Below are 27624 nucleotides of genomic sequence, written 5' to 3'. Positions count from 1 at the left end.
TGCTAGCTGAAAGTCTCCTTCTGCAATGACATGGGGGTGAGAGGATGCATCCAGAGACATTGCTACATCCCCACTGTTGGGTCCCTGCAAAGCTTACCTTTACAGCACAGCCTCCCTGCAACATGGCCACTTCCATTTTGTTGGGGGAGCAGAAAAATGCCCAGCTTTCTTTCTGTAGCTGGTTGCAGCATTTCCTCTAAATGGAAATGAGATCCTTTTCATCCTCTATAACAACATGGGAATGGCAGTGGAGGGAGGCTGTGTTGCTAAAATAATAGAATTTAAGGGAATTTTGGGACACTGCATGTGCATTGACTCTAAGCATGAACTGGAATGCTGTAAGGTAGACTTATAATACTGACTATTGAACAGAATGGTGTTTCCTAAAGCATTCCTAAATTGTGCTATAGGTAACAACAGATACTTTATTCTGTGGAAGTCCACAACCAATATGGAGCTGCAAGACCAAGAACAAGCCACGAGAAGAAAGACAAATATCCACGCAGAGGACAAGTGTTCTTACCATACATCAAGGGAACCACCACCCACATAGGGAAGCTGATGAAGAAACACAACCTACAAACTATCTACGGATCCACTGAGGAAATCCAACAAATTCTACATTCATCAAGGACAAGAGGGATCCTCTTACCCCTGCAGGAGTCTAACGTATACCATGTAGCTGTGGACAAGTCTACATAGGGACCGCCAAATGCAACAATGTCTGAACACGAATCAAGGAACATGAAAGGCACTGCAGACTGACTCAACCAGAGAAATCAGCCATAGCAGAGCAGTTGATGAACCAACCTGGACACAGCATATTATCTGAGAACACATAAATGCTGGACCACTCTAACAACCACCATGTCAGACTACATACACAGAGAAGCAATTGAAATCCACAAGAAGCATGTAGGCAATTTCAACGGAAAGGAGGAAACCATGAAAATGAACAAAATCCGGCTACCAGTATTGAAAAATCTCTAAAATCAGGACAATAAATGAAGAGGAATACTAAAAAAAACAACAACAGGGAATTCCTGATAGGAAACAATCAGGGGCAGCTAACACCTCCCAACAGAAGATTCCCCCAGGCAGGAAGCAACCAGGCTTTGAAGCTGCAAGGCCATTCACACTTGCCGCAAGCAGACAAGATTTCTTTTTCCCACCCTGGGCATTCTACAGATATATAAACCCACTTGCTTAGTTTCCAACAGACTTCACAACCTCTGAGGATGCCTGCCATAGATGTGGGTGAAACGTCAGGAGAGAATGCTTCTGGAACGTGGCCATACATCCTGTAAAACTTACAGCAACCCATTTCTATACACTGTTGACTGGATAGATGTTTTCCCATCATTTTACCCAAATGTGTGCCATCTGGATAATGTCCCTGGGCTCCCTCCCTTACCTGCTCTGCATGCTCCGGAGAGAGGGTGTACCAGAGGGCAATGGCACAGCGCCTCCCACGGGTCACGGCCCAAACCCCATGTGGATTCTCCCCACCAGAGCTGAAAGCCACCAGTCTCCCACATTTAGGACGCACTTGGGCCTAGGAGAGAGAGAGATAGAGAGAGAGAGGGAGAAATCTGGTAAATAAATGACTCTTATCTTTTGTCTGCAATTACCTTCTTTTTGGGATTCCAAAATGAGAGTCCCCTCTATGAACAATTGAGGGTGAGATGTCACCTTCCCTGCTCTAGAGCAAAGTGTGCCATACAGGACTGGATAGGTGAATTAAAGAGGAGGAAAGAAATGCAGAGACCAGTTGCACACTGGAAATGCTATGAATGAATGAAACTTTATTTATAGTCCGCTCTATCTCCCTGAAGGGTTTCAGGGTGGTTTGCAACAAAATACACAGAGGCAAACATTCAATATATAAACAAATCAAAACAACTCAATAAATTATAAAATAATGGAAATAAACAAGACATAATCCACATACTTACAAACATTACATCCTTAAAATCTCATTAAAAATTTCTAAAATTCAACTAAAAATTGTTAGAGGGGGAGATGTTGAGCAACAGATTTAACAGGTGTTAGCAGCTAGGTGAGGGTGCATATAGATGTACTTAATCGTACTCCTCTCCATAGTAAAGATGTTAATATCTGTCGCAGGGTGTAATTTGGTTGCATTTGCCTTTGACTGCCAAATCTGAATTTCCCTTGGTTGCCAAGGAGACCTTCCTGTTCTCCTGTCCCATTGCCCCACCTCAGGCCAGACTTACCGTCACAGTCACGGCATCTGTTTCGGTGAAAAAGAGGTTCCCCCCTTGGAAGTCGTCATTCAGATAGAGGATTGCACTGCAGAGAAATGTCAGAGTAGCAGTTATGCGTCATGGGTGGCTGCTGGAAATCATTCAACAATTCTTTGCTCACTTTCAACTGTCAAGTGATGTGCAGACAGGCCATCAAAAAGTTTGGTGGACACGCCTTCCTTCTAAGAGGTGGAAGTGAAGTTTGATCTGGCTAAGCTTTCTCTTTCTAACATATGCCTGCCGGCCTAAAAATATAGAAACCAAAAACGACATTTCTGGCAGAAACTTCAGTGCAGGCATGGGCAAACTTCGGCCCTCCAGGAGTTTTGGACTTTAGATCCCACAATTCCTAACACCTCTATTGGAGTCTGAAGTCCAAAAAGGAGCCTAAGTTCAGAGTAGTCCCAGATCTGATCATGTGGTCTGCAGCCCTTCCCACAACCTCAAGAAACATAAAGGGAAAGCTGCATACCAAAACATACATATATAATACAGTAGGCAAACAGAATTACAGTAGAGTCTCACTTAACCAAGATTCGCTTATCCAAGGTTCTGGATTATCCAAGGCATTTTTGTAGTCAATGTTTTCAATATATCATGATATTTTGGTGCTAAATTCATAAATACAGACTCTACTGTATATTCAAATTACTAGTGGAGGCTTGAAGAAGGTTGCCATCAACATTTTGTTTAACTTGATCACAGTGGAGCCCCGGTGGCCTAGGGGATAAAAGCCTCGTGACTTGAAGGTTGGGTTGCTGACCTGAAAGCTGCCAGGTTCGAATCCCACCCGGGGAGAGTGTGGATGAGCTCCTCTATTAGCTCCAGCTCCATGCGGGGACATGAGAGAAGCCTCCCACAAGGATGGTAAAACATCAAAACACCCAGGCGTCCCCTGGGCAACGTCCTTGCAGACGGCCAATTCTCTCACTCCAGAAGCAACTCCAGTTGCTCCTGACACGAAAAAAAACAAAACCAAAAAACTTGATCACAGTACTGTTTGCACATGTTGTTTGGACATGCACACAAGATTTTGAAAGTCTGGAGGCAGCAAGAAGGGATACTGGAAGAGACCACTCTCTCACACTGCTTTATTGGGGCCTACAACAGTTCCCCATGAGCTCAAAAGAAAAAAAAAGTTCAACAGGAAATAGACCCACCATAAAGTCAATTTGCACATTTGACGTGCTGCCTCCTTCCCTTGGTAACGGGAGAGTCCAGTCCTTAGAATCACAGAGTTGGAAAGAACTCCAAAGGGCATCCTACCCAACCCCCTGCCATGCAAGAGTACACAACTAAAACACCCCTGAAAGATGCCTCTATTTAAACACCTCTAAAGATGGAGAGTCTACTGTTCTCTAAGGCAGTTCATTCCATTGTTGAATAAGTCTTACAGCCAAGAAACTCCTGCTAATGTTGAGGTTGGAATCCCTGTTCTTGTAATTCAAATCCACTTATTGTGTTCTAGTCTTCTGGTTTCTTTTGCAAACCTCCAAACAGTCAGAAGCTTATGACTTTTACAATTATGTCTTTCTCCGAAATGGGACCGAATACAGATGATGATGCAAGTTAAAACAAAATGGTTAAAACAACATGTGATACAAGTTTTTCAAAGTTAAACAATCAACTCCAATAAAAAAGGTTTTTTTTATATTATTTGTCTTCCTTTCCTGGCCCATTGTTTGCTCATGGTAGTCAAATTGTAGCAGGCCTCATGCAAAGGGGGGGCTAGGAATCGAGCATACCCTCATGAAGCCGGAAGCTGGAATGTTAAATTGCCTCAGTGTCTGTCTATATATATCATATGTCTAATGGCATTGAATGTTTGCCATGTATATGTGCATTGTGATCCACCCTGAGTCCCCTTTGGGATGAGAATATAAATACTATAAATAAATAATAGGAAGGAGGGGAGCTGGGGGAAACCCTTTGGAGTATGATATATTTTAGATTTTTCTAAATATATGGTAATTCAAGTATGTAAACAGAAAGATTTCCTCATGCATTAAGAAAGACTGAGAAATCCTGTAAGCCAGCGAAGCAGTTTTACTTCTCCTCTATGGGGTTAAAACTGGATTTTGTTTTCCTCTCCCAGTCAGACAAAATAATTGTATGATCTATCTTTAACTAAATACTGCTGGCTTGATACCAGGACTGGAGGCAAAAATGCCAGATCAGATGATCTGGGGGTTCAGTCCTCAAAGTTTATATCTGCTCATTTATTCCATGAATATTTACTTTGGGAATTATCCTGGAGCTGGAAGAATATCACAACCAAAGCAGCACTCGTAAATGACTATCAACTGGATGTGTTCAGAAAGGAGGTTGCTGACCTGAGCAAATACACCAATTCATTTCAGAAAAATAGCTGTATTTGTGGTAAGCACAGCGAGAAGGGAATAGCAGTTTAAATAAGCTTTCACTGACTTCTTTCATCCGAGGCTTGAAGCGATAATCTCAGTGAATAGATCTAGTAAATACCATGTGTCTACGACTAAAGACGCCAGTCCCAAAATTTGCACAAGAGACATGAATATCGGATTCATTTTTTTGACAAAGAAAAAATAACTGATATTTAACTGAGACACCAAGAAATTCTAAAATTCCCAAGTCAAGGAAAACAAAGACTACATCACCCATTTAGCTCACATATTAGATGGATTTACAGGTATTGCAAGCTGGAGGCTTTAGAATTGTGATCCTGTTAACTTGGACGTAAGTTGCCCATGATTTGAAAATACTTTTAGATTAAGTGAGCCTGGGATATACTGTAAATCCATTTTTACTTCATCTATACACATAATAAATGTGAAAGGATGCATGTGTGTATGTGGCAGGGGTGTCCGCTTAGACAGGCTCCTGCCTCCACACAAAGTTAAAACTCCCACCACTCAGGAAACACCAATGGCCCTCCCTCCAATGACATCGCAGGTTATAGTAAGCACCATGAACATGTCCAAGAGCCCTGCCGATGTCTTCCACAAACACCATACTGCCCACCACCCAAGTGAAGGCTTCCATTCGGGGACAATTTCATCTTAGATTACATGTGTTTCCTCCACCATGGACATCCCAGTGTTCCTTACTCTCTCTATTGGTATGGAATTTGCATGATCCCACCCACTGCCTCTCCCTTAACCCTTTCCTACTCTTTTCTATGGCACACAGCAAGCAGAGAATCAATCAGCAACTGGACATACTGGAAAGGTTTGGGCGACTGACTCAACAAGATAGAAATAGTTGTTTACCCTGCATGAAGACAGAGCACTGTGACCTCCTCACCAACAATGGGTCTGGACCACATTTTGCACACAGAACCCTCATTACCAATTAGAAATACTGGAGAGGTTTGAGAGGAATTCACCTTGATTTATAGTTCACCTGCAATCAAAGAGCATTCTGAACTCCACCAACGATGGACCTGGAACTATCTTGGCACACAGAACCCTCATGACCAAGAAAAATACTAGAGGTCTTTGGAGGGATTTATAGGAGTTGTAGTTCACCTACATCCAGAGTGCACTATGAACCTAAACAATGATAAATCTGGACCAATATGCCCAAATTTGAATTTGAGGGGAGTTGTAGGTACTGGGCACACAGAGCCCCCAAGACCAGCAAAAATATTGGAGGTCTTTGGGGGAAATTCATCTTGATTTGTGGAAGGTGTAGTTCACCTACATCCAGAGAGCACTGTGAACCCAAACACTGATCTGGGCCAAACTTGGCACACATACCTGATATGCTGAAATTTGATTACTGTAGGGGTTTGGGGGGAACTGACCTTCCTTTCTGGGAGTTGTAGTTCATCCACAACCTGGGAACTGGGACCCCCACCAATGATAGACCTGGACCAAACTTGGCAAACACAACACCCATGATTAACTCAACCTACTGGAGGGGTTTGAGGGGACTGACTCACCATGGTGGTAGTTTACCCTATAGCCAGAGAACACACTGAACCCCACCGATGATGCATCTAGAGCAAAATAACATGGAGTTGATCTGAGTTAGCTTGGCATTATGCCAGTTGTAGTTAATTCACAATCTTATGCATTTTGTATAAGTAAAAATTGACTTTTTCAAATAACCCAGGCAACGCTGGGTACCCAAGCTAATATATTATATGTATATGTATTTCCCTGGGGTTATTTTCTGAAAATGTGCTGCATCCTCTTCACCGTGCTTTGCTAGGGCCTTCCACATTTTCTGATTGTTGGGCAAATGACACTAGCAAAACAGAGTCCCCTACTTCTTCAGCAAGAGGACACTAGTAAAGAAGATACAGTTGGCTCTACTTTAGTAACTCCTTGATCCCTCGGCCTGACTTTATCTCCAGGAGACAACAAAGAGGAGAATCAGTCAGTACTCCCAATCTGCAGCCTCTTACCTGTAGTCTCTGTAAACGTAGGCAGGGGGCTCCTTCCAACATGTGTTTCCTTCTGGGTCTAAAAGGCAATTGTCGGCATGCACTGGGTGGCTAAGGTCCATCCGACCATCCTGTTCTCCTAAAGGAACAAGAGCAATGAATTGTTTTGCTCTTGACACCATCCTTTCATAACTTCAAAAACAACAAGAAAGGGGCATGCTTCTTCTTTACTTTCTGTTACAGGTGGAGCATTCCTTTACCAAAATCCTTGGGACCAGAAGTGTTTTGGGAGTTCAGATTTTGGAATGCCTGGATTTGTATCTTGATGGGATCCAAGTCTAAACACAGCATTCATTTATGTTTCATACATACATTATGCACGTTGCCTGAAAATATACTTTTTTTCAAATTATTTTGAAACAAAGTTCATGTACATTGAACCAAAAGAAAGTACCACCATATTAGTCAACCATGTGGGCGATTTTGGAGTATTTTGGATTTCAGATATGAGTTGCTGAACCTGTATTACTCATGTTTTTGAATGAAGACAGTTTTTTAAAAAGAAAATCTGGATAACTAGTGCTGGGACAGGTCTTCTGTGATGTTTGTAGACAAAAATCCACCTAACTGTTCTCTTCTAATTTCACTAACTCTTGATCCAAATTTGCAGTCAAGAGTGATTACAGTAGGTCTGGCCTTCAGTGTGAACACTGTGAACTCTCATGCTATTGCTTCTACTTGTGTAAGGTTGGATCTACAATGCCATATAATGCAGTTTTAGAGTGTAGATTAATTGCATTGAACTGGATTATATGAGTCTACACTGCCATATAATCCAGTTCAATGCAGTTAGCCTTCATTGTGATGTCACAAATTACACCTTTAGTACATAAACGCCATAGATTTCCAGTGACCTCCTTCTCAGAAACTGAGCTCCCAAACCTTCCCACCACGTGTAAGACAGGAATAGGCATCTCATATGATGGAACCACACCTATACTCAGCCTTCCGAATGAATTTGCCTGCATTGTTTGCATTACTTTAAACAATCTATTAATTGCTCATTTTGCAACAGTAAATTCATCACCTATTACTTATTACACACTTACGCTGTAGTAGTTCAGTACATGGCATTTAGTGATAAGGAATACTCTTCATTTCTGTAGAATACTTATGCTCAAGCCCTGAATGTGTACTGGCTGTTAGGAATTGTAGGAGTTTTGTCTACAGAACTGAACGGCCTCGAATGGCCTTGAGCAAGAAGGAGGAGAGAGAAGGAGAGGAAAAGGAAAAAAAAGTCAAGATCTAGATACAAAAAGGAGTGGGGAAAAAAATGGATAAACGCTCCCCCAAAGTGACGGGGCCGGGGATGAAAGGCCTGATATCATCTTATGCCACAGTCTCTGCAGCATCTGAAAAAATAAAAAAACAAGTCTCTACAGCAGCAGCAGCAGCAGCACCAGACCAAACCCTCCTGGAGATTAGATCAATGTTTGAAAATCTGACACAAGCAATAGGAGCAGTGCAGCAGGACTTACAAAAAATTGCTAATAGGCAAGACCAAATGGACAATAAACTTGCAAAACTGGACAAAGACCAAAAATCTGTTAAAAAAAGAGTGGAAAGACTGGAAGAGCAGAGTCAAACCTATGAAGACCACCATGAACAGGTCTTAGATGCCATAGTGATGCAAGAATTGAAAGCCTGTGAGTGCTCTTTGAGGATACGAGGTCTTAAGGAGGGCCTGGAAAGAGAAAGTCTCATCTCTTTCATTGCTAATATATTGGCAGGGCTGCTGAAAGAGCAAGATCTGGACATTATTCATGCTTCAATTTCGTCTTGTTTCAGAATCAACTCAGCCTTCGCAAGACAAAAAAAAGTACCTAGGGACTGTATAGTACAATTTGTTGCCAAAACATTTAAGGAGATAGTGCTGAAAAAACAATATGAAACCCCAATTGTGATTGAGGGAAAGAAAATATTAATGATGAAGGAGATCCCGGGAAGGCTTCTTAGAAAAAGGAAAGAATTCAATGCACTGGTGGTTAAACTGAAGAACAAAGGCACCCCCTTTCGTTGGCTCTTCCCAAAGGGTGTCTCCTTCTACCATAAGTCAAAGAGACACTATATTACAGATGCAGGGAAGGTTGAACAGTTCCTAAGGAAATATGCCCAGGACTTTCCGGGGGGAGAACAATAGCTTGCAGGCGATGAGAGCCAGGGGCACAGAATGGGTAAAGGGGTGCCACAGGAAAGGAAAGAGCGAAAGCAGAAGGAGCAGGAGGAAAATGAGAAGGAGGGCACCCAGACAGATGAAGAAAAAGAAGAGGAAGATGAAGTTGAAGAAGTGGAAGAAGATGAAAAAAGTGGGGGAACAGACTAACAAATAAAGGGACATTAAGAGTAATGAACTGATTATTGGGAAATACAATATGTTTCTTTTGCTGACTGGGATGGGGAAAAGGTGGGGGGATGGGATTGAGTAGATTCAAATGTCTGTACAAAATTTAAAAATCATGTCTTGTAACATTAACGGTTTGAATAATGGCTATAAACGTAAGAAAGTGGTTCATTTCTTGCAGAAAATCAAATCAGACATAGTGTGTTTGGTTGAGACACATCTGATATACAAGGATAGTCACCTGTTAAAAAGAGAAAGGCTGGGCCATTTATTCACAGCATGTAACAGTAAAAAGACCAATGGAGTACTCTTCTATATAAAAAAAGATCTGGCACCAGAGAAAATATTCTGTGATGAGGATGGCAGAATATTAATAATTAAAGTATATATACAAAAAGCCCCTGTACTATTAGTTGGAGTCTACGCACCAAACAACAAACAAAAACTGTTCTATAAAAAATTGACACGTATATTAGCAGAATATGGGGAAAAGGAAATGTTATGGATGGGGGATTTTAATGGAGTCATGGTGCCCAAAGAGGACAGAGATAGTAAAGTTAAAAAGGACAGGAAGGAAGGCCGACTCCCAGGATCCTTCCTAAGGGAAATTCAGTATTGGGAACTTTATGATATCTGGAGAGTCCACAATCCAACAAGGAAAGAGTATTCATACTATTCACATAGACATGGCACATCTTCAAGAATTGATCTGATATTTGGCACTAAGGAACTAGTGGGTAAAACAGAGAAGATTGAATTATTACCAAGAGTATTAGCCGACCATAATCCGATATTAATGAAATTAAGAGTGGGATATAAAAGAAACAGAGCCTGGAGAATGAATGATTATATTTTGAAAATCAAGTCACATAGGGAAAAAATTAGAATGGGGATTAATAATTACTTTAAGGACAATGCTAAAGAAGAAATGAAGGAGGGAATAGTCTGGGATGCTGGTAAAGCAGTAATTAGAGGGTTATTGATACAACAAAACTCGATCTGGTACAAAGGAAAAAATAAGGCCCAACTGGAGTTGTTATCAAAAATCAGGACAAAGGAATTAGAAATAGAAAAAGAAAAAGGTACAAAGACAAGACTACAAGGTGAACTAAAAAAATTGCACCAACAATACGAACAGCTAATTGCTAGTGAAATAGAAAGGAAAGTTATGTATAATAGATACAACTTTTTTGAAAATGCAAACAAACCAGGGAAATTATTAGCTTGGCAAATAAAAGATGCAAAGAAAAAACCATTGATAATGAGGATAAAAAATAAAGGAGAAACTGTCACCGATTCACAACAGATACAAAAACTATTCGAAGAATATTATGCCAACTTATACAAAAAAACTCAGGGGGAGATTAAGACAATCTCCCAGTATGTGGAGGGGACAAACTTAAAACAAATTTCAGAAGCAATGAAAGCTGACTTAGACAAACCAATTATACCAGAGGAAGTAATCAGGACAATAAATATGGCTAAAGTAAATAAGTCCCCTGGGGCAGATGGACTTTCGACCCTATACTATAAAACGTTTAAGGAAGAGCTAGTACCACAGTTGGTGTCAGTGATGAATGTGGTCTTGAAAAAGGGGGAACTTCCAGAATCTTGGAAGGAATCCATAATTGTTTTAGTCCCTAAACAGGATAAAGATTTAGACTTAATTAAAAATTATAGACCAATATCATTGCTGAACTGCGATTACAAAATATTTGCCACTATATTGGCAAATAGAATTAAGCAAGCTCTAGCACAGATCATTCATAAAGACCAGGTGGGGTTTCTCCCAGGAAGACAAGTAAATCAAAACATCAGACTGATATTGAACACCCTGGAAGTAGCAGAAAAAGACCCAAATAGAGATTTGGCATTGTTCTTTATTGATGCAGAAAAAGCCTTTGACCATGTTAGATGGGATTATTTGGAAAAAGTGTTAGAAAAATTTGAAGTTGGCCACCAATTCAAAAGGGCAGTAGGGGCTATATACACTAATCAAAGAGCAAGGTTAAACATCAATGGTCAACTATCAGATTACATCGACATACAAAAAGGGACCAGACAAGGTTGCCCGCTGTCCCCACTATTATTTATTATGGGTCTGGAAATCTTAAATGTCAGAATAAGAGAAGAGAAGGAAATTACGGGTTTAAAGATCAGTGACCAAGAACTAAAAATTAGGGCTTATGCAGACGATATAGTCTGTATTCTAACTAACCCACTACAAAGTATTAAAAAAGTATTGGACATTATTCAAAGACATGGTGACATATCAGGATTTATTATAAACAAGGAAAAATCTAAGTTTTTAGTAAAAAATATAGATGCTAAAAGCTGTAAGAAACTGGAGGCCGCAGCAGACTGCGAGGTGATCCCAAAAGTAAAATATTTAGGTATATGGGTCACAAACAAAAATATCAATTTATTCCAGGATAATTACGTCAAAGTATGGGAAGAAATTAAAAAAGATCTTACTAGATGGCAACAATCCCACTAACATGGATGGGCAGAATTGCAGTAATAAAGATGATGGTACTCCCCAAAATGCTATTCCTGTTTCAAAATATACCCATTATCAAAGGAATAAAATTTTTTGAGAAATGGAAAAGAAAGATTACAGATTTTATTTGGGCTGGAAAAAGAGCGAGGATAGCATACCGGAATTTAATTGATGATAAAGGAAGAGGGGGGCTAAGCTTACCCGATCTTAGGACCTATTACGAGGCTGCAGCTCTGTCCTGGATGAAGGAATGGATAAAATTAGAAAATAAGACCCTATTAAATTTGGAAGGATATGAATTAAGATTCGGCTGGCATGCATATGTATGGTACGATGGAGACAAATTAAATAAAGACTTTAATAAACATATAATTAGAGGGGGACTATTAGACATTTGGAAAAAATATAGAAAAGGTATGGAACCGAAAACACCCCTTTGGTTGAGGCCATTAGAAGCAGTTATAAGACCAGCCTTAAGTGTAGAAACAAGAACATATAAAGAATACCTTATTAGAGAAAATGAAGTATGGAAATTAAAAGGGCGGGAAGAATGGGAGATTAATGATTGGTTTCGATATCACCAATTGCATGAAAGATATAAAAAAGATATGAGGGTTGGTTTCGCAACTAAAAAATCAGAACTGGAAAGAATATGGGAAAAGGGAAATAAAGGGTTAATATCCAGATTATACAAATACATATTAAGTTATAATATGGAGGATAATACAGTCAAGACAGTAATGATATCCTGGGCCAAGGACCTAGGTAGGCCAATAGAATTGGATAACTGGGAGTACCTATGGAACAAAGAATTCAAATTCACAATATCTGGATCAATTAGGGAGAATCAATATAAAATGTTTTATAGATGCTATATCACCCCAGCAACATTGGCAAAAATAGATAAATCACAACAAGTTATTTGCTGGAGGTGTAGGAAACAGAAAGGGACATTCATCCACATGTGGTGGACGTGTATGACCATACAGGCATTTTGGGACAAGGTAATTAAAGAGACTAATAAAATGCTACATAATAAGATTTAAAAAAGCCCAGGATTGTGTCTATTAGGTCTACATAGAGAAAACAATAACCAAAAGGAGCAAGAAATATACCAATATAGCTTTGTGGCAGCAAGATTGACCATAGCCAAAGACTGGAAAGGGGAAAAAGGTTTAACTAAAAAGGATTGGAGAGAAAGAATGCGGGAATATATGCTAATGGCCAAACTTACCAACAATAGGAAGAACAAAAGTAATGAGGACTTTTTAGAAACATGGAAGCTGGCCATAGCATATCTGAATAAGGAGTCAGTAACATAGAGGAGTTCCATTAGGAATTTAGGGTTACTATTAACAAGGATAGATAAATTGGCTTAAAGGCTTCATAGTGCTTCAGGGTTGGAAGTCATGGTGAAGGGTGCAGGGGGGGGGGAAGGGGTTTTATTTTATGTGGGATAGGGGTTTTGGGTGCGTGCAGGGTTTGTTGTGTGTAATACGTTGTATGTTTTTGTTTTGTTTGAATGTTAGGGTAAACTCTTATATTTAATTTCTAAAAAAAAAAAAAATGAATAGGAATTGTAGGAGTTGAAGTCCAAAGCACGTGGAGGGCCAAAGTTTGCCCATGCCTGGTATAGAGAAAGCTCAAGGAGTCCCTTACCTTCTGCAGCAGTGCGACACACAAGATGAGTGAATGAAAAATGAAGGTCTCTCCCAGGAGTGAAATAGGATTCTACAATCTTCCTGGATTTTTCACTGGCTTGCAGAAGTAACTTAGCATCCCTCCAGTTCACAGCCCCCTCCTCTGCCAGCTAGAAGAGAAAATGCAACACCAAGACACACTATTGGTGAATATCATCTCATTTAGAAAGGACTGATTTGCATGAAGATCCAGGAACACACTTATAATGGTGAAAGAGTGCCTCTTTTCTCTTGGCACATTTCTTCCTTTCACCCTCTATTTGTTATGTTATATTTCACTATATTCCTATTTTAATTGTGTTTTGTTTGAATGGATGTTTTGTATCTATGTTTTGTGGTCATTTTGTCCCATATGTAAGCTGCCCCGAATCCCTTTGGGGAGCTGGTGGCAGAGTATAAGATGATGATAATGATGATGATGATGATGATGATTAGTGCCCTGGAGCCCCTGGTGGTGCAGTAGATTAAACTGCTGAGCACTGAACTTGATGACCAAAATGTCGGCAGTTCAAATCCAGGGAGCGGGGTGAGCTCCCTCTGTTAGCCCCAGATTCTGCCTATCTAGCAGTTCAAAAACATGCAACTATGAGTAGATCAATAGGTACCGCTCTAGTGGGAAGGTAACAGTGCTTCATGCAGTCATGCTGACCACATGACCTTGGAGGTGTCTATGGACAATGCTGGCTCTTTAGCTTAGAATTGGAGATGAGTACCAACCCTCAGAGTCGGACACCACTGGACTTAATGTCAGGAGAAAACCTTTACCTATTTGTGGCTTCTCAAAATCCAAAGCACAGTTCATTTTGGGATCCAGTTTTTTTTTAAAAAAATAAAGTATTTAGGTGTTGTATTTTTGCTTCTGATTTGAATTAACCTTTTACACCTTTTAAGGGAGAGAGGAAAATAAAGCCCCACTATCTACCAGATTCCTTGATCAGCGCAACGTATTAAAGCTTTCTCCTCCTTCTATACAACTGGCTGCCTCCCAAAACTGCAGAGAGGCCCTAAAGGCTAAAGATAACAAAAGGGATTTCCCACTACTATTCATGAAATCAGGGCTAAAGTACCAACACTTACAAGACTCTGTGAGCAACCAAGTAAAGGCAAAAGAGGAGAAGAAAGACAGGAACCTCCACTAGCATGAGAGAGACAGTCACACCTATGCCCTGTGAATGAATGAAATACACTTGCAAGCTGATGCACAGATCTGTTAAGCAACTTCCTATGCCAGTGGTTCTCAACCTGTCGGTCCCCAGATGTTTTGACCTTCAACTCCCAGAAATCCTAACAGCTGGTAAACTGGCTAGGATTTCTGGGAGTTGTAGGCCAAAACACCTGGGGCCCAACAGGTTGAGAACCACTGCCCTATGCCATGCAAAATACTGTGGCACATATGCCTTCAGATTATTTTTCTCCCAGGCTCTTCTCTATCCCTCACACACATGCCATTCAATTATGTTGGACTAACATTTGTCTTTTTTAAATTTCCCATCATCATTCTTTTTGTCCTCTGCTCATCCATGCTTGTGCCCCACCTCCAAGGGCTTCTACTATTGCTCATCTTTCAATCCAAATGTCCCTAAATGTTCCATGCAAATATTACAAGCACTTTTTAAAGGACAAAGTGTTCCAAACAAATGCATTACTGCTTCTTCGAGCCAAGTTGATGATCACATGTGGAACTTCAAACACAGAGGAATATGTGTTGTTGAAAGCTTTCATGGCAAAAATCACTGGGTAACATACAACATTACAAAAAAAAACCCATAAAACACAACACAGAATTTTTCTTGACGCTTAGCAACAGATTTTGGGCTGGACTAAAAAGGGAAGGTTCTATAAGATAAATAAATGTTTTTTTCAGCCTTTTAATGTTTAATATTCATGACGGTTGGAATATGTGGAATGCATATTCCATACCATAGGGATCACTTTACTGCATATCTCAATTATTGTCAAATCAGATTAAGAAGAAGTCGGTCTATCAGGTATAATTATTATTATTATTGACACGACATTGTATGACACAGCAAACAAGATAGATATGCTGGATTTTGTATATTATTATTATTTTATTGTATGACACAGCAAACAAGATAGATATGCTGGATTTCGTATCACAAAATCACAAGTTGAACACTTCCCAAGTGTCTAGGACTGTGTGATGTATTTTCGGATGATGCGTGCAGATCCCAGCAGGGTGGCCTTTTGCAGCTGGCAGATCGTGATTTTGTCAATGTCTATTGTTTCCAAATGCCGGCTGAGATCTTTTGGGACGACACCCAGTGTGCCGATCACTACCAGGACCACCTGTACTGGTTTCTGCCAGAGTCTTTGAAGTTCAGTCTTGAGGTCCTGATAGCGGCTGAGTTTTTCCTTTTGTTTTTCATCAATGCGACTGTCACCTGGTTGTTGTTGTTGTTGTTGTTGTTATTATTATTATTATTATTATTATTTCTACCCTGCCTTATCTCCTCCGAAGAGGACTTAAAATGGCTTAACATAAAAGCATCAGCACAGCCATTTAAAATATACAAATATATATAGTTTACCTATTTCCAACAGACCTCACAATCTCTGAAGATGCCTGCCATAGATGTGGGCAAAACGTCAGGAGAGAATGCTTCTGGAACATGGCCATACAGCTGGAAAACTCACTACAACCCACAGAAAAATATCTTCAAGGGGCATTTTGGAGCATCTTCCTGCCCTCACGAGTGGGTTAGGGGAGAATCATGTTTGCATGCCTGCATCTAAACATGTCTACATACACACCATAACTGGCATTGCTTTTTAACATACAGTATATCCATTTTCAATTTAATTCCTTTTTAATCTGCAAATGAGTTTGGGTTTAGTTCAGGGCTTTCTATTATCGCTGGGAAGTTCCAATGAAAAGCCCTCCACCTTGAGGACTAGGACCACACTAGAACCATCAAACACTTACCTTCAAAGCCTTTAATACTGTTAAGCCTTCAAATCTCTCATGCGGGGTGTGAGGGGAACGCCTACCACGATATCCATCTCCTGTTCCTCCAGCTGCCTGAAACAAGAGGGAACAAATTAGGGGACCCATAAGGCTCTTGTTTCCCTTTCCTTTGGTCAGTTGTGTCTGTTAGAGCTGGGGGTGCTGCGTATGTGCTGTCTTGTCCCTTGTCCTCACCTCAGCCAAACGGAGGATGTCTTTGCATTCAGATTCAGTCAGGACCCTGTCCAAGACGACCCTCTGAGAACCATTGAGTTGCTGGGAATCCATGGTAATGGTGATGCCCTCAAAGGGAAGTGGCTCTGGGAAAAACAAATACAGCAAAGTGATGCTGAAATCGTTCACACACAAAAGTTTGGTTGCAATAAAGGTGGTCGCAGAATTGTTACAATTGAGGGCCCAAGTTTGCCCATGCCTGTGATAGAGATGACATTTTGTGTGTATTATGTTAATACTTTCTTCTGTTTTTAATTGCTTTTGCCTGCTTCTAAGAAACCGGCAAAAACCGACTATGTGAACCTATCTGTAAACAATAAAAAAGTAAAATTTTGAGCAGCACAGATCTTGGGATTCCCAAGAGACATCATGTAATCCACCATCAAACATGCTCTGCTGGGTGGCAGGCTCTTGGGAAGGAAAGTCCGTCTTTGCATGAATACAGCGCACAAGCAAATACAAACAAACACTGCCGCCACAAGGGAGCAGCTGAATCCGCAGGCACATGGGAGGGCCCCCAGTGAGGCTTGCCAAAAATAGCCGAGAATCATCTAATTATCCGTCACTTTTATTTCCCGCTTGATATCTGCAACTTCACTGTGTAGAAACAGCCTCTGAGCCCATCTGATTCAACTATTTGTTCAGAACTACTGGGTCCCTTAAAAAAAGGACTTCAGTTTGAATTACTGCCAAATCCTAAATAATATATGTCCTAGTCTCTGGAGCACCAGGAAAGGGCTTATTTCTCCTCAACATAGGAACCTTTTCAAATAATAATAATAATAATAATAATAATAATGATCTCAGCCGGCATTTGGAAACAATAGACATTGACAAAATTACGATCTGCCAACTGCAAAAGGCCACCCTACTGGGATCTGCGTGCATCATCTGAAAATACATCACACAGTCCTAGACACTTGGGAAGTGTTCGACTTGTGATTTTGTGATACGAAATCCAGCATATCTATCTTGTCTGCTGTGTCATACAATAGATAATAATAATAATAATAATAATAATAACAACTATTTTATTTTTCTACCCCCGCTTCCATCTCCCCAAAGGGACTCGGGGTGGCTTACATATGGCACAAGATGCCTAAAAATGCATAAAATAAATACACAATAATATATTTCAACATGGCTATCATATCCCCTCTTTAACCCTATATTCTGCTATCTAAACATATCCAGTAGGTTGCTGTGGGTTTTCTGGGCTGTATGGCCATGTTCCAGAAGCATTCTCTCCTGACGTTTCATCTATGGCAGGCATCCACAGAGGTTGTGAAGTCTGTTGGAAACTAGGCAAGTGGGGTTTATATATCTGACAATGAATAAACTCTGGCTACCAGTATTTAAAAAACTCTAAAATCAGGACAGTAAATAAAGAAGAACACTCAGAAAACAGGGAATTCCAGGCATGAAACAATCACGGCCAGGTAACACCCCCAACAAAGGATTCAAGGCAGGAAGCAGCCAGGCTTTGAAGCTGCAAGGCTATTAAATGCTAATCAAGTGGCCAATTGCAACATTTACACTTGTGTCAAGAAGACAATTGCTTAGTTTCCAACAGGCTTCATAACCTCTGAAGATGCCTGCCATAGATGTGGGTGAAACATCACGAGAGAATGCTTCTGGAACATGGACACACAGCCCGGAAAACTCACAGCAACCCAGTGATTCCAGCCATGAAAGCCTTCAGCAACACATTAAACATATGCAGTTCCCTATGCCATTCCTCATAGGGTTTGGCTTCCAGGCCTGTGGCTATTTTGGTCAACTTTCTCTGGACATGTTCCATTTTGTCAATATCCCTCTTGGAATTGTGTTGCTCAGAATTGAGACACATTATTCCAGGTGATGTTCTGACCAAAGTAGAATAGACATACTTCCTTTAATCTAGACACCATGCATACTGGCTTTTTAGCTGCTATATTATCATAATTATAATCATCATCATCATCATATTTATTTACATCCCACTTTGTTTCCCCAAAGGGGATTCAAAGCGGCCTAATATAAAAGCACCAGCATAATAATTTAAAATATACAAATATGTGAGCATTAAAACAGGATTAAATGTAAACAGTATTTAAAAAAAATCCCAGTTAAAAACCATGAAGACAAATTAAAAGTTAAAAACCACAGAACTCCTTGAACTGATCTTTAAAACCTTCATCTTTAAAAGCCTATCTAAATAAAGGACAGCAAGGAGGGAGCCATTGTGGCTTCCCGGGGCAGGGAGTTCCATAGTTGAAGGACAGCCACTGAGAAGGAAGACCTGCTCTCTCGTTCCCACCAACCAAGCTTGAGATGGAAGTGGGATAGCCTGCATTCCACTCATTAAACATATCTTTATTAAACAAGGAATAAAAATGTACATTGTATAAAGCTACACATAAGGAGAAACACACATATTACATAATGAAAGCACAACTACAAAATTATATTGAACTACAAACTAAAAGAGTTTACAACTAGCCAGTAAGAATCATAGAATTGGATGAGACCTCATGGGCCATTCAGTCCAACCCCTGGCCAAGAAGCAGGAAAATTGCATTCAAAGCATCCCCGACAGATGGCCATCCAGCCATACCTCACAACCTCTGAGGATGCCTGCTATAGATGTGGGTGAAACGTTAGGAGAGAAAGCTTCTGGAACATGGCCATAGAGCCCAAAAGACTCACAGCAACCCATCCAGCCTCTATAAAAGCCTCCAAAGGAGCCCCAACCACACTCCGGGACAGAGAGTTCCACTGCTGAACAGCTCTTACTGTTAGGAAGTTCTTTCTAATGTTGATGATAATAATTAAACTTTTCTCCAACTTCCTCAAACTTTGGCATAACAAAGATCTATTTTTACTTGTATTTAACATCTACTAATCTTCAAATCCAAATACTGTACTGACAACTTCCCGCAATGACTTTAATAGTATGAAATTAATAGTTGCCAGTCATGCTTGAACTTAATTAGTAAATTTGCTTTGATCAAATGCATCAGTTTATCAATTTCTCCCAAAACATACATTTTCAACAGCCAACCCTCTTGCGACAGAATAGCTATGTATTTTCATTTCTGTTTTGTCTTCTGAAAGTGGTAATCACACATTGCAGAATTCTTTCATATTGTTTCTCACTCTGATCATCCAACAATCTCAACAAGAAGGGTTCTACTATATTTCAAAATGTCCTTCATGAAACAATGTATCTCAATCCCAACTAATTTGATAGAATGTACCTTAGGTTGTTGTGACCTTTCCTGGCTGTATGGCCATGTTCCAGAAGCATTCTCTCCTGATGTTTCGTCCACATCTATGACAGGCATCCTCAGAGGTTGTGAGGTTTGTTGAAAACTAAGTAAGTGACGTTTATGTATCTGTGGAAGGTCCAGGGTGCATCTAAGTCCTTCAGTTTCCTACCCAGAGCCTCATAGTCTCTTGTGATATCCTGAAGGCTATGCTTTGAAGTGCCATGGTTTCCACATAGATCAAAAGGAAGGGCTCAGTGGACACATTTAGTTTGGTCAACCTCTATGTTAGCAGTTCCCAACCTTTGGTCCTTTTGGTGTTTTGGACTTCAATTCCCAGCTTTCCAGCTGTTAGGAATTGTGGGAGCTGAAGTCTAAAAGACCTGGAGGACCAAACATTGAGAACCACTGCTCTATGTTACATCATAGACTTTTGCTCCAAGGAGACAGCACAACTCTCAAGCCATCCTGTCAGGTTCACAAACCAGACCTGTTGTCCTCTGCAGCAATTCCCCTAACACCTCATGTCTCCTTTGGGGATTGGCAGGGGCCAAATCTTCCAAGATCATTTACACATTCTCTGAGGACTGATACTGTTGCTCTTATTTATTTATTTCCCATACTTGTATCCTGCCCTTCTCATCCCGAAGAGGACTCAGGGTGGCCTCACAATTGGCAACAATTTGATGCTTCTGTTCCTTATCAATTCTGTAGCACCATACTCACAGAAAGATCACTGGTCCTTTTGTGTTTCCCATTCCCCCAAATGTCTACCTATTTGGAAACTGGCTTCCTCCTCAAGCACATCCAGCACATTCTGCTCCATTCTGTCAATTCAAAAGTTAGCAGCCGATATTGAAAAGGATCCAGTTATGGTTGTCTAGATAAGGGAGCTTCCAGAGAGCTTCATGCTCCCTATTATGCTTAAGCTGCTGGATCTTCTTTTCCAAAAAAGCCACCAACTTGCACTTGTTGCAGGTGTAGTTGCCCACATCCTCCAACAAGAACACAAACATACCACAGCTGTTGCAGGTGATGACAGTGCCTTCTCAACATCCATATTCAATAATTTTAAGGTTTTAATGTCAAAACTTCCCCACTAAGCACTAGTGTAAAATGCCTGTGGGTCTTGACCAGGCATGAGCAAACTCTGGCCCTCCAGGTGTTTTGGACTCCAACTCCCACAATTCATACCAGCCTACCGGCTGATAGGAATTGTGGGAGTTGAAGTCCAAAACACCTGGAGGGCCGGAGTTTGCCAATGCCTGTTCTTGACTGTTAGTGGAGCTCTTGTTGAACTCTTACTAATATGATTGCTCACAACACAAGGCGCATACTGTGAAGATTTGTAAAAGAAGCACCATGATGTGGTGAGTTGACTGGAAAGGGCATGTGGCAACAGCTGACTGGCTGAGCCAGTCAGGAGCCAGGATTCTGATTGGCTGCTGTCTCTAGCTTGGTGCTGAGTCAAACAGTTTTAACTGCCTCTTTCATCTCGGAAAGGGAGGAGAGCAGCTGACTGGAAACTGTCAGGAAGTAAATGGCTGCCATACCCTCCGAAGCCTGATTATTTATAAGGCAATTTGAGGCATATTTAAAGACTGTTCAAAGAGACTGTTTATTCCCTATGTTCTCTGTGTGAATTAAAAAAGACTGCTATATATATTGTTGCCCTGTTTGAACTTTTGAACTGAAGTAAAGATTCTGTTACTTTTACACAAGCCTTAGTGACATTTTATTATACTGCAGGGTTTATCTTGATTCAGAAACTGTGGTAAAGCTTCTATTTATTTATTTCTACAACCCTCAACACATACCACTACAGATCACAGACTCACCATGAAGATGTTATATAGAGCTAGTGCTAGTTCTGCCTCTAAGCCCTGTCTCTTTAGTGTGTGTGCTCAGGAAGAGCACACAGCTAAAACAAACAAAAGCCCCTATATAAGTCTAGGAGTAGAAGATGACTTCCCCCAAAATCACTCTGACCTTCTGCCCTCACCTCAGAGATTAAATCAGCTCTTTAGCCAGCTTTTGAAGAAATTTTGGATCCACCTTGCCAAGTGAGACAGGAAAGTGAAATGGTGAAATTCCCACCATTCTCCTAAGCCTATTACCATGAGCTTTTTTTTTTTGGCTACTCACCCCTCTGACCCTGGTGTCCCATATCTGGAGTCTTCACATGTTGCTTCTCTTGATCTTCCCTACCGATTAAAAAAACAAACAGAGCAAAAGAAGCTCAACAATAAATGAAAGCCACATGTTCCATTCTTGGCTTCTATTTAATTGTGAGTTTGCCCACTCCCAACACAGATTCTGAATCACTGCTATTCTTCAAGCCATGATTACATACCAACTGTGTAATAAACTGCTGCTGTGGGCCTTACTTGTATTTTTCCTTTATGCTTTCAGGGATAATTTCCTCAGGAGTCCACGATTCCTAAAAATAAAATAAAATCAGAGACCTGGTTCCACGACCCCATCTACATTATTATATAAAATCCAGATTATCTGCTTTGAACTGGATTATATGGCAGTGTAGAAGGGGCCTAAGCCTCAGTTAGCCCTCACACTTCAGGGTTCATGTTAAAAGGTAAAGGTTTTCCCCTGACATTAAGTCTAGTTATGTCCAACTCTGGGGGTTAGTGCTCATCTCCATGCTCATTTGCATTTCTAAGCCGAACAGCCGGCGTTGTCCGTCTCCAAGGTCATGAGGCTGGCATGACTGTATGGAGTGCCATTACCTTCCTGCCGGAGTGGTACCTATTGATCTACTCACAATTGCATTTTTTGAACTGCTAGGTTGGCAGAAGCTGGGGCTAACAGTGGGAGCTCACCCCGCTCCCCAGATTTGAACTGCCAACCTTTCGGTCAGAAAATTGAGCAGCACAGCAGTTTAACCCGCTACACCACCGTGCTCATATTAACACGGGTTAAAATAACATTGCCTTCCCTGACTTTTATTTAGTTTGCTTTGCTGTGTTTATGCCTCAGGTCTGTTTTTACTGCTGTGTTGTTTTCTGGTTCCACTCTATTATATCACCATATTATAGCTTGTAAATTTCTGACACCTCAAAATAGAGAGTAGTTTGAAAAAGCTTGAAATATCTTCAAGACAGAAGTCCTTCCCATTTCACTTATTTCAGGCACCAGAATAGGAGGGGGAAAAAGAGGTCATGCAGAAAATGCTTTGTCAAAGCGAGTTTCCTTGAGGAATAAAATGAATAAATCACTGTGATGCAATGAGGTCACAGAGAACTCATCTCCGGAGAAGATTATGGCTACTTACAGGGTCATTAAAACTCTCGCCAAGGTGCTCCACTGCATAGTAAATCAATTTCTTCTCCAGAAGAGATCGCTGCACATAAAGGCGAATGGCCTGTGGATGAAACAAAGCTATTAAATTAACACCAAAACCCATATTGCAAAGTTGTTCCAGTTTAGCCTGCTTAACTAAAAAGACCCTGCCAATAAATACGATCAGCTAGCCTTAAAGTGGGCAACTGTCAGTAGCTTAAGGTCAAGTTATTTGTTAATTAAATACATGGTTCAGGCTTGTTTATTGCTTATTTTTAAACATTCTGAGAGAAGATGGGATAGGAAAGAGAGGAAAGGAAGGAACGGAAAGGAGAAAACAAGAGGGAGGAGAGATAACGGGAGAGGGATGCGTTAATGAACAGACTACAGGATAGTGGTGCGCATGAAGAGAGCTTTATCTCTAGCTCCATCTCCTGCAGCCTCAATGAATCAACTCGGCCCTCGCCTATGGAAGGAAGCTATTAACATCTAACACCTTCAGGAAAAATTGAGCAGTGGTAGAAAGTTATTTTAAATGGAAATGAGTATCGACTGCTTTACTTTACCCTCCTCTATCTAGTGCAAAGCATACAATTAAGACAATAGGTAATTCTATCCCTGATGCCATTCTCTCCCTCTCTTCTAGAAATACCATGAATGTCACTTATTACTGACAATTTTGGGGATTGTACAGGGTGAAAAAGGTAAAGTAAGGTTTTCCCCTGACATTAAGTCTAGTCATGCCTGACTCTGGGGGTTGGTGCTCATCTCCATTTCTAAGCCGAAGAGCCGGCATTGTCCATAGACACCTCCAAGGTCATGTGGCCAGCATGACTGCATGGAGCGCTGTTACCTTCCCGCCTGAGCGGTACCTATTGATCTACTCACATTTGCATATTTTTGAACTGCTAGGTTGGCAGAAAGGGTGACCAAGAAATAATCGAATACAGTGGTACTTTCTGGTAAATCTGGACACCAACTTACATTCCCGTAGTGCAGAGTTTTCCAAACAGTGTGATAGGACACATTAGTGTGTCAGCTACAGTGTGTAGGTGTGTCACACAACTTATACCAAGACAGCTCTGAGTCAATGTGAAATAAGCAATAAATAAATCATTTATTTTTAAAAATATAAATGAAAGGCTTTCATGAGATATGTTGTTTCTGTATACATTTTGCTAATACAATGTATGTATATCTCCATATCTCTCAAGGGATTTAACCTCAAGGCCTCAAGGCTTATATAACCAGAGTTATGGTGCTCTGAATTGTGCAGCTTATGTTTTAATGTTAAGATAGCCTCAGTGGCCAGAGGTATAGAGTTTTTCAAACTGACAATGATATACGTGTCTTTTATGTTTATTTATATCTTTGTAATTTGGGTTTATACAATGTATGTTTAATTGTTTATATGTTGGGTTGTGGAATGAGGGGTTTTGTATTATGTATTACGTATCTGTTATGGTCTTATGTACACTGTTTTGAGTCCCATTAGGGGGAGAAAAGCAGGATAAAAGTAAATAAATAAACCTTTGGTTTACTAGAACTGAATGTGTAGCGAAATGATGCATGTCTAAAAAGTGTCCCCCCAGCATGAAATGTTTGAAAAGTCCTAAAAAAGGGCTGAAAAACTGAGCTCATACTCAAGTATATACGGTACCCACAATTCCAAGACACACTCTATTTTTAGAAATGTTCATATAGGAAAAAAGTTTGTCTTGGAATTGAAAAATACAGTATATATTAAAGTGTACATGATTGTAAAACAGACCTCATTTTAGAGATGATTATATGGGGGGGGGGGGGGGAGTGTGTCTTAGAATTGAATAAATACAAGAAGTTCCTGGGATACACACATCTGACTTACATCTGATGTATGGTTAAGAATGGGGGTGAGACAACAGGAAGTGAGAGAAATCAGCCCTCAGGAAGGGAAACTAACTCCTGAAAGAATTATCGTGGGGGAAAGGTACCTCTACTGAAGCATTACCACCAATTCTTGTTTCCACAACAAGCCACACTTTTCAAAATCCAATGATCACAGGTACAGAAAGTGAGGAGAAATCTTTTGAACACTGGTAGACAGCAAAACACACACACAAACACAAATGGTGTTAACCTGTCTATATGCTATCCAAAACTTTAAAAAATATATACCAGTTCAGATTTACATACAAATTCAGAACATGCCTGCAGAACCTATCTTGTTTCATAACCTGGGGACTTCCTATACAAGTAAGTTTTATCCCTTAATAAAAGTTAAAAAATAAAACAAACTCTAGAGAACCTGAAAGATTCCATCTTTTTTCAAGTATTCTAAGGTTGAAAATAGAACAGTCAAGCGCAGGTTTAAAGGTCTCCCATGCCATGCTGGTCCCAATCTGCACACTGGGATTGCATAGGCTTCGAAGAGAAGGTGCAAAATTCTTGAGATCTGTGGCCCTAAGAAAACACCCAAAATACTGGATATTGGAGAACGGCCTTACACAACTCATCCTCACTTTAGAAAGTAGTTATTTTTGTTCAATATGTTGGGGGACTTCCGTCCGGAATAGCAACCCTGGAGGACTTAACAACTTTCACAGACCACATACTTCTTACAGCTCCTTCAGCACTAAAAAAGACGATAGACACATGCCGTATGTTTAAAATAGAGTCCAGTTTGATTCCTGTGCTCAAAATGAAATGCTCCTTATCAGCCCCATGTTTTGCATTTTGGGGGGATCTGAAGTAGTGGAAACTTATTGCAGATCAAGACCAAGAAGAGGTTCAGTAAATGGCTAGCTGACAGGTATGCACACCTGGGCACATCAGGAAAATTGTAACAACACTCTGGATGTGCAAAAATATTACTGTATTTCTTCAATTCTAAGAAATACTCCCTCCCCCCAATATAAACACTTCTAAAAATGAGATATGTCTTAGAATTGCAGGTGTATCTTATGCATTTTTGTTGTTGTTGGGTCTGAAATTAGGGTGCATCTTACAACTAACTTCTAACTGAAGAAATACGATATATTGGTTGACATAGAGCAGCGGTTCTCAAATCCAGATGTTTTGGACTTCAGCTCCCACAATTCCTAACAACTGGTAAGCTGGCTGGGATTTCTGGGAACTGAAGTCCAAAACACCTGGAGGAACACAGTTTAAGAACCACTGATACAGAAAAAACTGATGTCATTTAAAAATGCATAGCACCTTTCTGGCTGTAACGGTTGCTTCTTCCCCAATCTCTGCTTGAAACCGTTTCAGCTTTCCGAGCATCCCTTCATCTGACGGGAAGAAGAGCAAGTAGGTAGCTGCACATTCCGCAGCAGCAGCGTGATTCCCAACTAAAAGAGGGAAGGTTGACTTGGTCACTACGACAGCCCCATCGGTCACTCCACTTCCACATAGGCATGCATCTCCACGCTCCTTCTCAGCAAAAGCTGTTCTTGCCTACCTTTGTCATAAGCAAACTGCAGCAAATCAAAATGAGATGGAACAAAGTCTTCTGTGGATGATACCCTCCCTGGCTTGGTGGCAATGCCGAGGATGCACTCCTGCCTGCACTTCAAGACCTGGATGTAATGGGCTGGAAGGCAGAAAGGAAGAAAGATCAAGGGGTGAGGATGGAGAGAAATGTAAGATCACAAGGCTGCACTTACAGCACATCTATCTCTGGCATGGGAAAACTTTGTCCCTCCAAATGTTTTACTCTTTGAACCCCATAATTCCTAACAGCCGGCAGGCTATTAAGAATTGTGGGAGTTGAAGTCCAAAACACCTGGAGGGACGAAGTTTGCCCATGCGTGAGCTATGTGCTTCTGCAAAACGGATTCATTTCCATAGATGGCTAGAAGTCACCTATTTCAAAGAAATGCCTTCTCCACAGCAGGCAAATGCCATCAATATTTATACATTTCCGGTTTCACCATCCGAATCTGACCACAGATTTTCAATTTATAGGAACATAATAAATGGCATACTGGCAGTTAGGAATTGTGGCAGTTAAAGTCCAAAACACCTGGAGGGTCAACATTTGCCCATGCCTGATTAAGACTTTTGCTTCTACCTGCAATTGCTTCATAAAGGCCAAGCTGAGCCTCCTCCTCTTTCTCCTCCTCTTCATTCTGAGGTCCTTCACAAAGAGCCCTGCAGTCCTCCAGTGCCTGCAGTCCTTCTCTGAGTGATTCCTCCAGCTTTACCACCGCCTGCTGGTAGTCATCCTGACTGTAATGGTGCACCCCAGCTTCATATGCCACCTGTAGTGACACAGATCAAAGCCATGCCATTAATGTCTCAGGAAAGCCCAGGAAGACACTGTCACACAGGGAGCGAAGGGCAGTCAGAAGCGTCTCAAGGCAAGATGCCACAGAGCATGATTACGGTTGGAAAACAGCCTGGACAGTAGGCATGTCTAGTTCTTTCAATTTTGCCACTGTTCCCTCTGGACCTGTTACCCACTTTAAAGAAATGAAGACAAAGAGCTGTACCATATTTGTCTTCTTTCCCCCAAAGAGACGATGACAGAAATGGATTCCAAATATTATATAAGTACAAAAGGTTAAGATATTTTCCGCTTTGAGTCAATTGTCTGTCTCACTTCCAACCCAGTCACTGACATGGAAAAAGGCATCAGGACACAATCCAATAGCAGA

General features: G+C 40.7%; 1 protein-coding gene across 1 annotated transcript in view; it reads right to left on the bottom strand.

Annotated features, from left to right (window-relative positions):
* The window catches only part of p3h3 (prolyl 3-hydroxylase 3), a 33890-nt gene that overhangs the window by 682 nt on the left and 5584 nt on the right, over positions 1–27624 (bottom strand). Inside the window, exons 3-14 of the mRNA XM_003227115.4 lie at positions 27039–27228; positions 26427–26558; positions 26183–26316; positions 22977–23066; positions 22075–22127; positions 21833–21891; positions 16401–16525; positions 16185–16280; positions 13197–13347; positions 6658–6775; positions 2238–2313; positions 1415–1555 (exon numbers count right to left, since the gene is read on the bottom strand). Coding sequence (XP_003227163.1) covers positions 1415–1555; positions 2238–2313; positions 6658–6775; positions 13197–13347; positions 16185–16280; positions 16401–16525; positions 21833–21891; positions 22075–22127; positions 22977–23066; positions 26183–26316; positions 26427–26558; positions 27039–27228 — 1365 coding nt within the window. The remainder of the gene's footprint in view (positions 1–1414; positions 1556–2237; positions 2314–6657; positions 6776–13196; positions 13348–16184; positions 16281–16400; positions 16526–21832; positions 21892–22074; positions 22128–22976; positions 23067–26182; positions 26317–26426; positions 26559–27038; positions 27229–27624) is intronic.

The sequence above is a fragment of the Anolis carolinensis genome, chromosome 2 (assembly GCF_035594765.1).
Source record: "Anolis carolinensis isolate JA03-04 chromosome 2, rAnoCar3.1.pri, whole genome shotgun sequence".
In the NCBI taxonomy this organism is placed as follows: domain Eukaryota; kingdom Metazoa; phylum Chordata; class Lepidosauria; order Squamata; family Dactyloidae; genus Anolis; species Anolis carolinensis.
The sequence above is the reverse complement of the archived record's forward strand: the minus strand, read 5'-3'. Positions and strand labels throughout refer to the sequence as shown.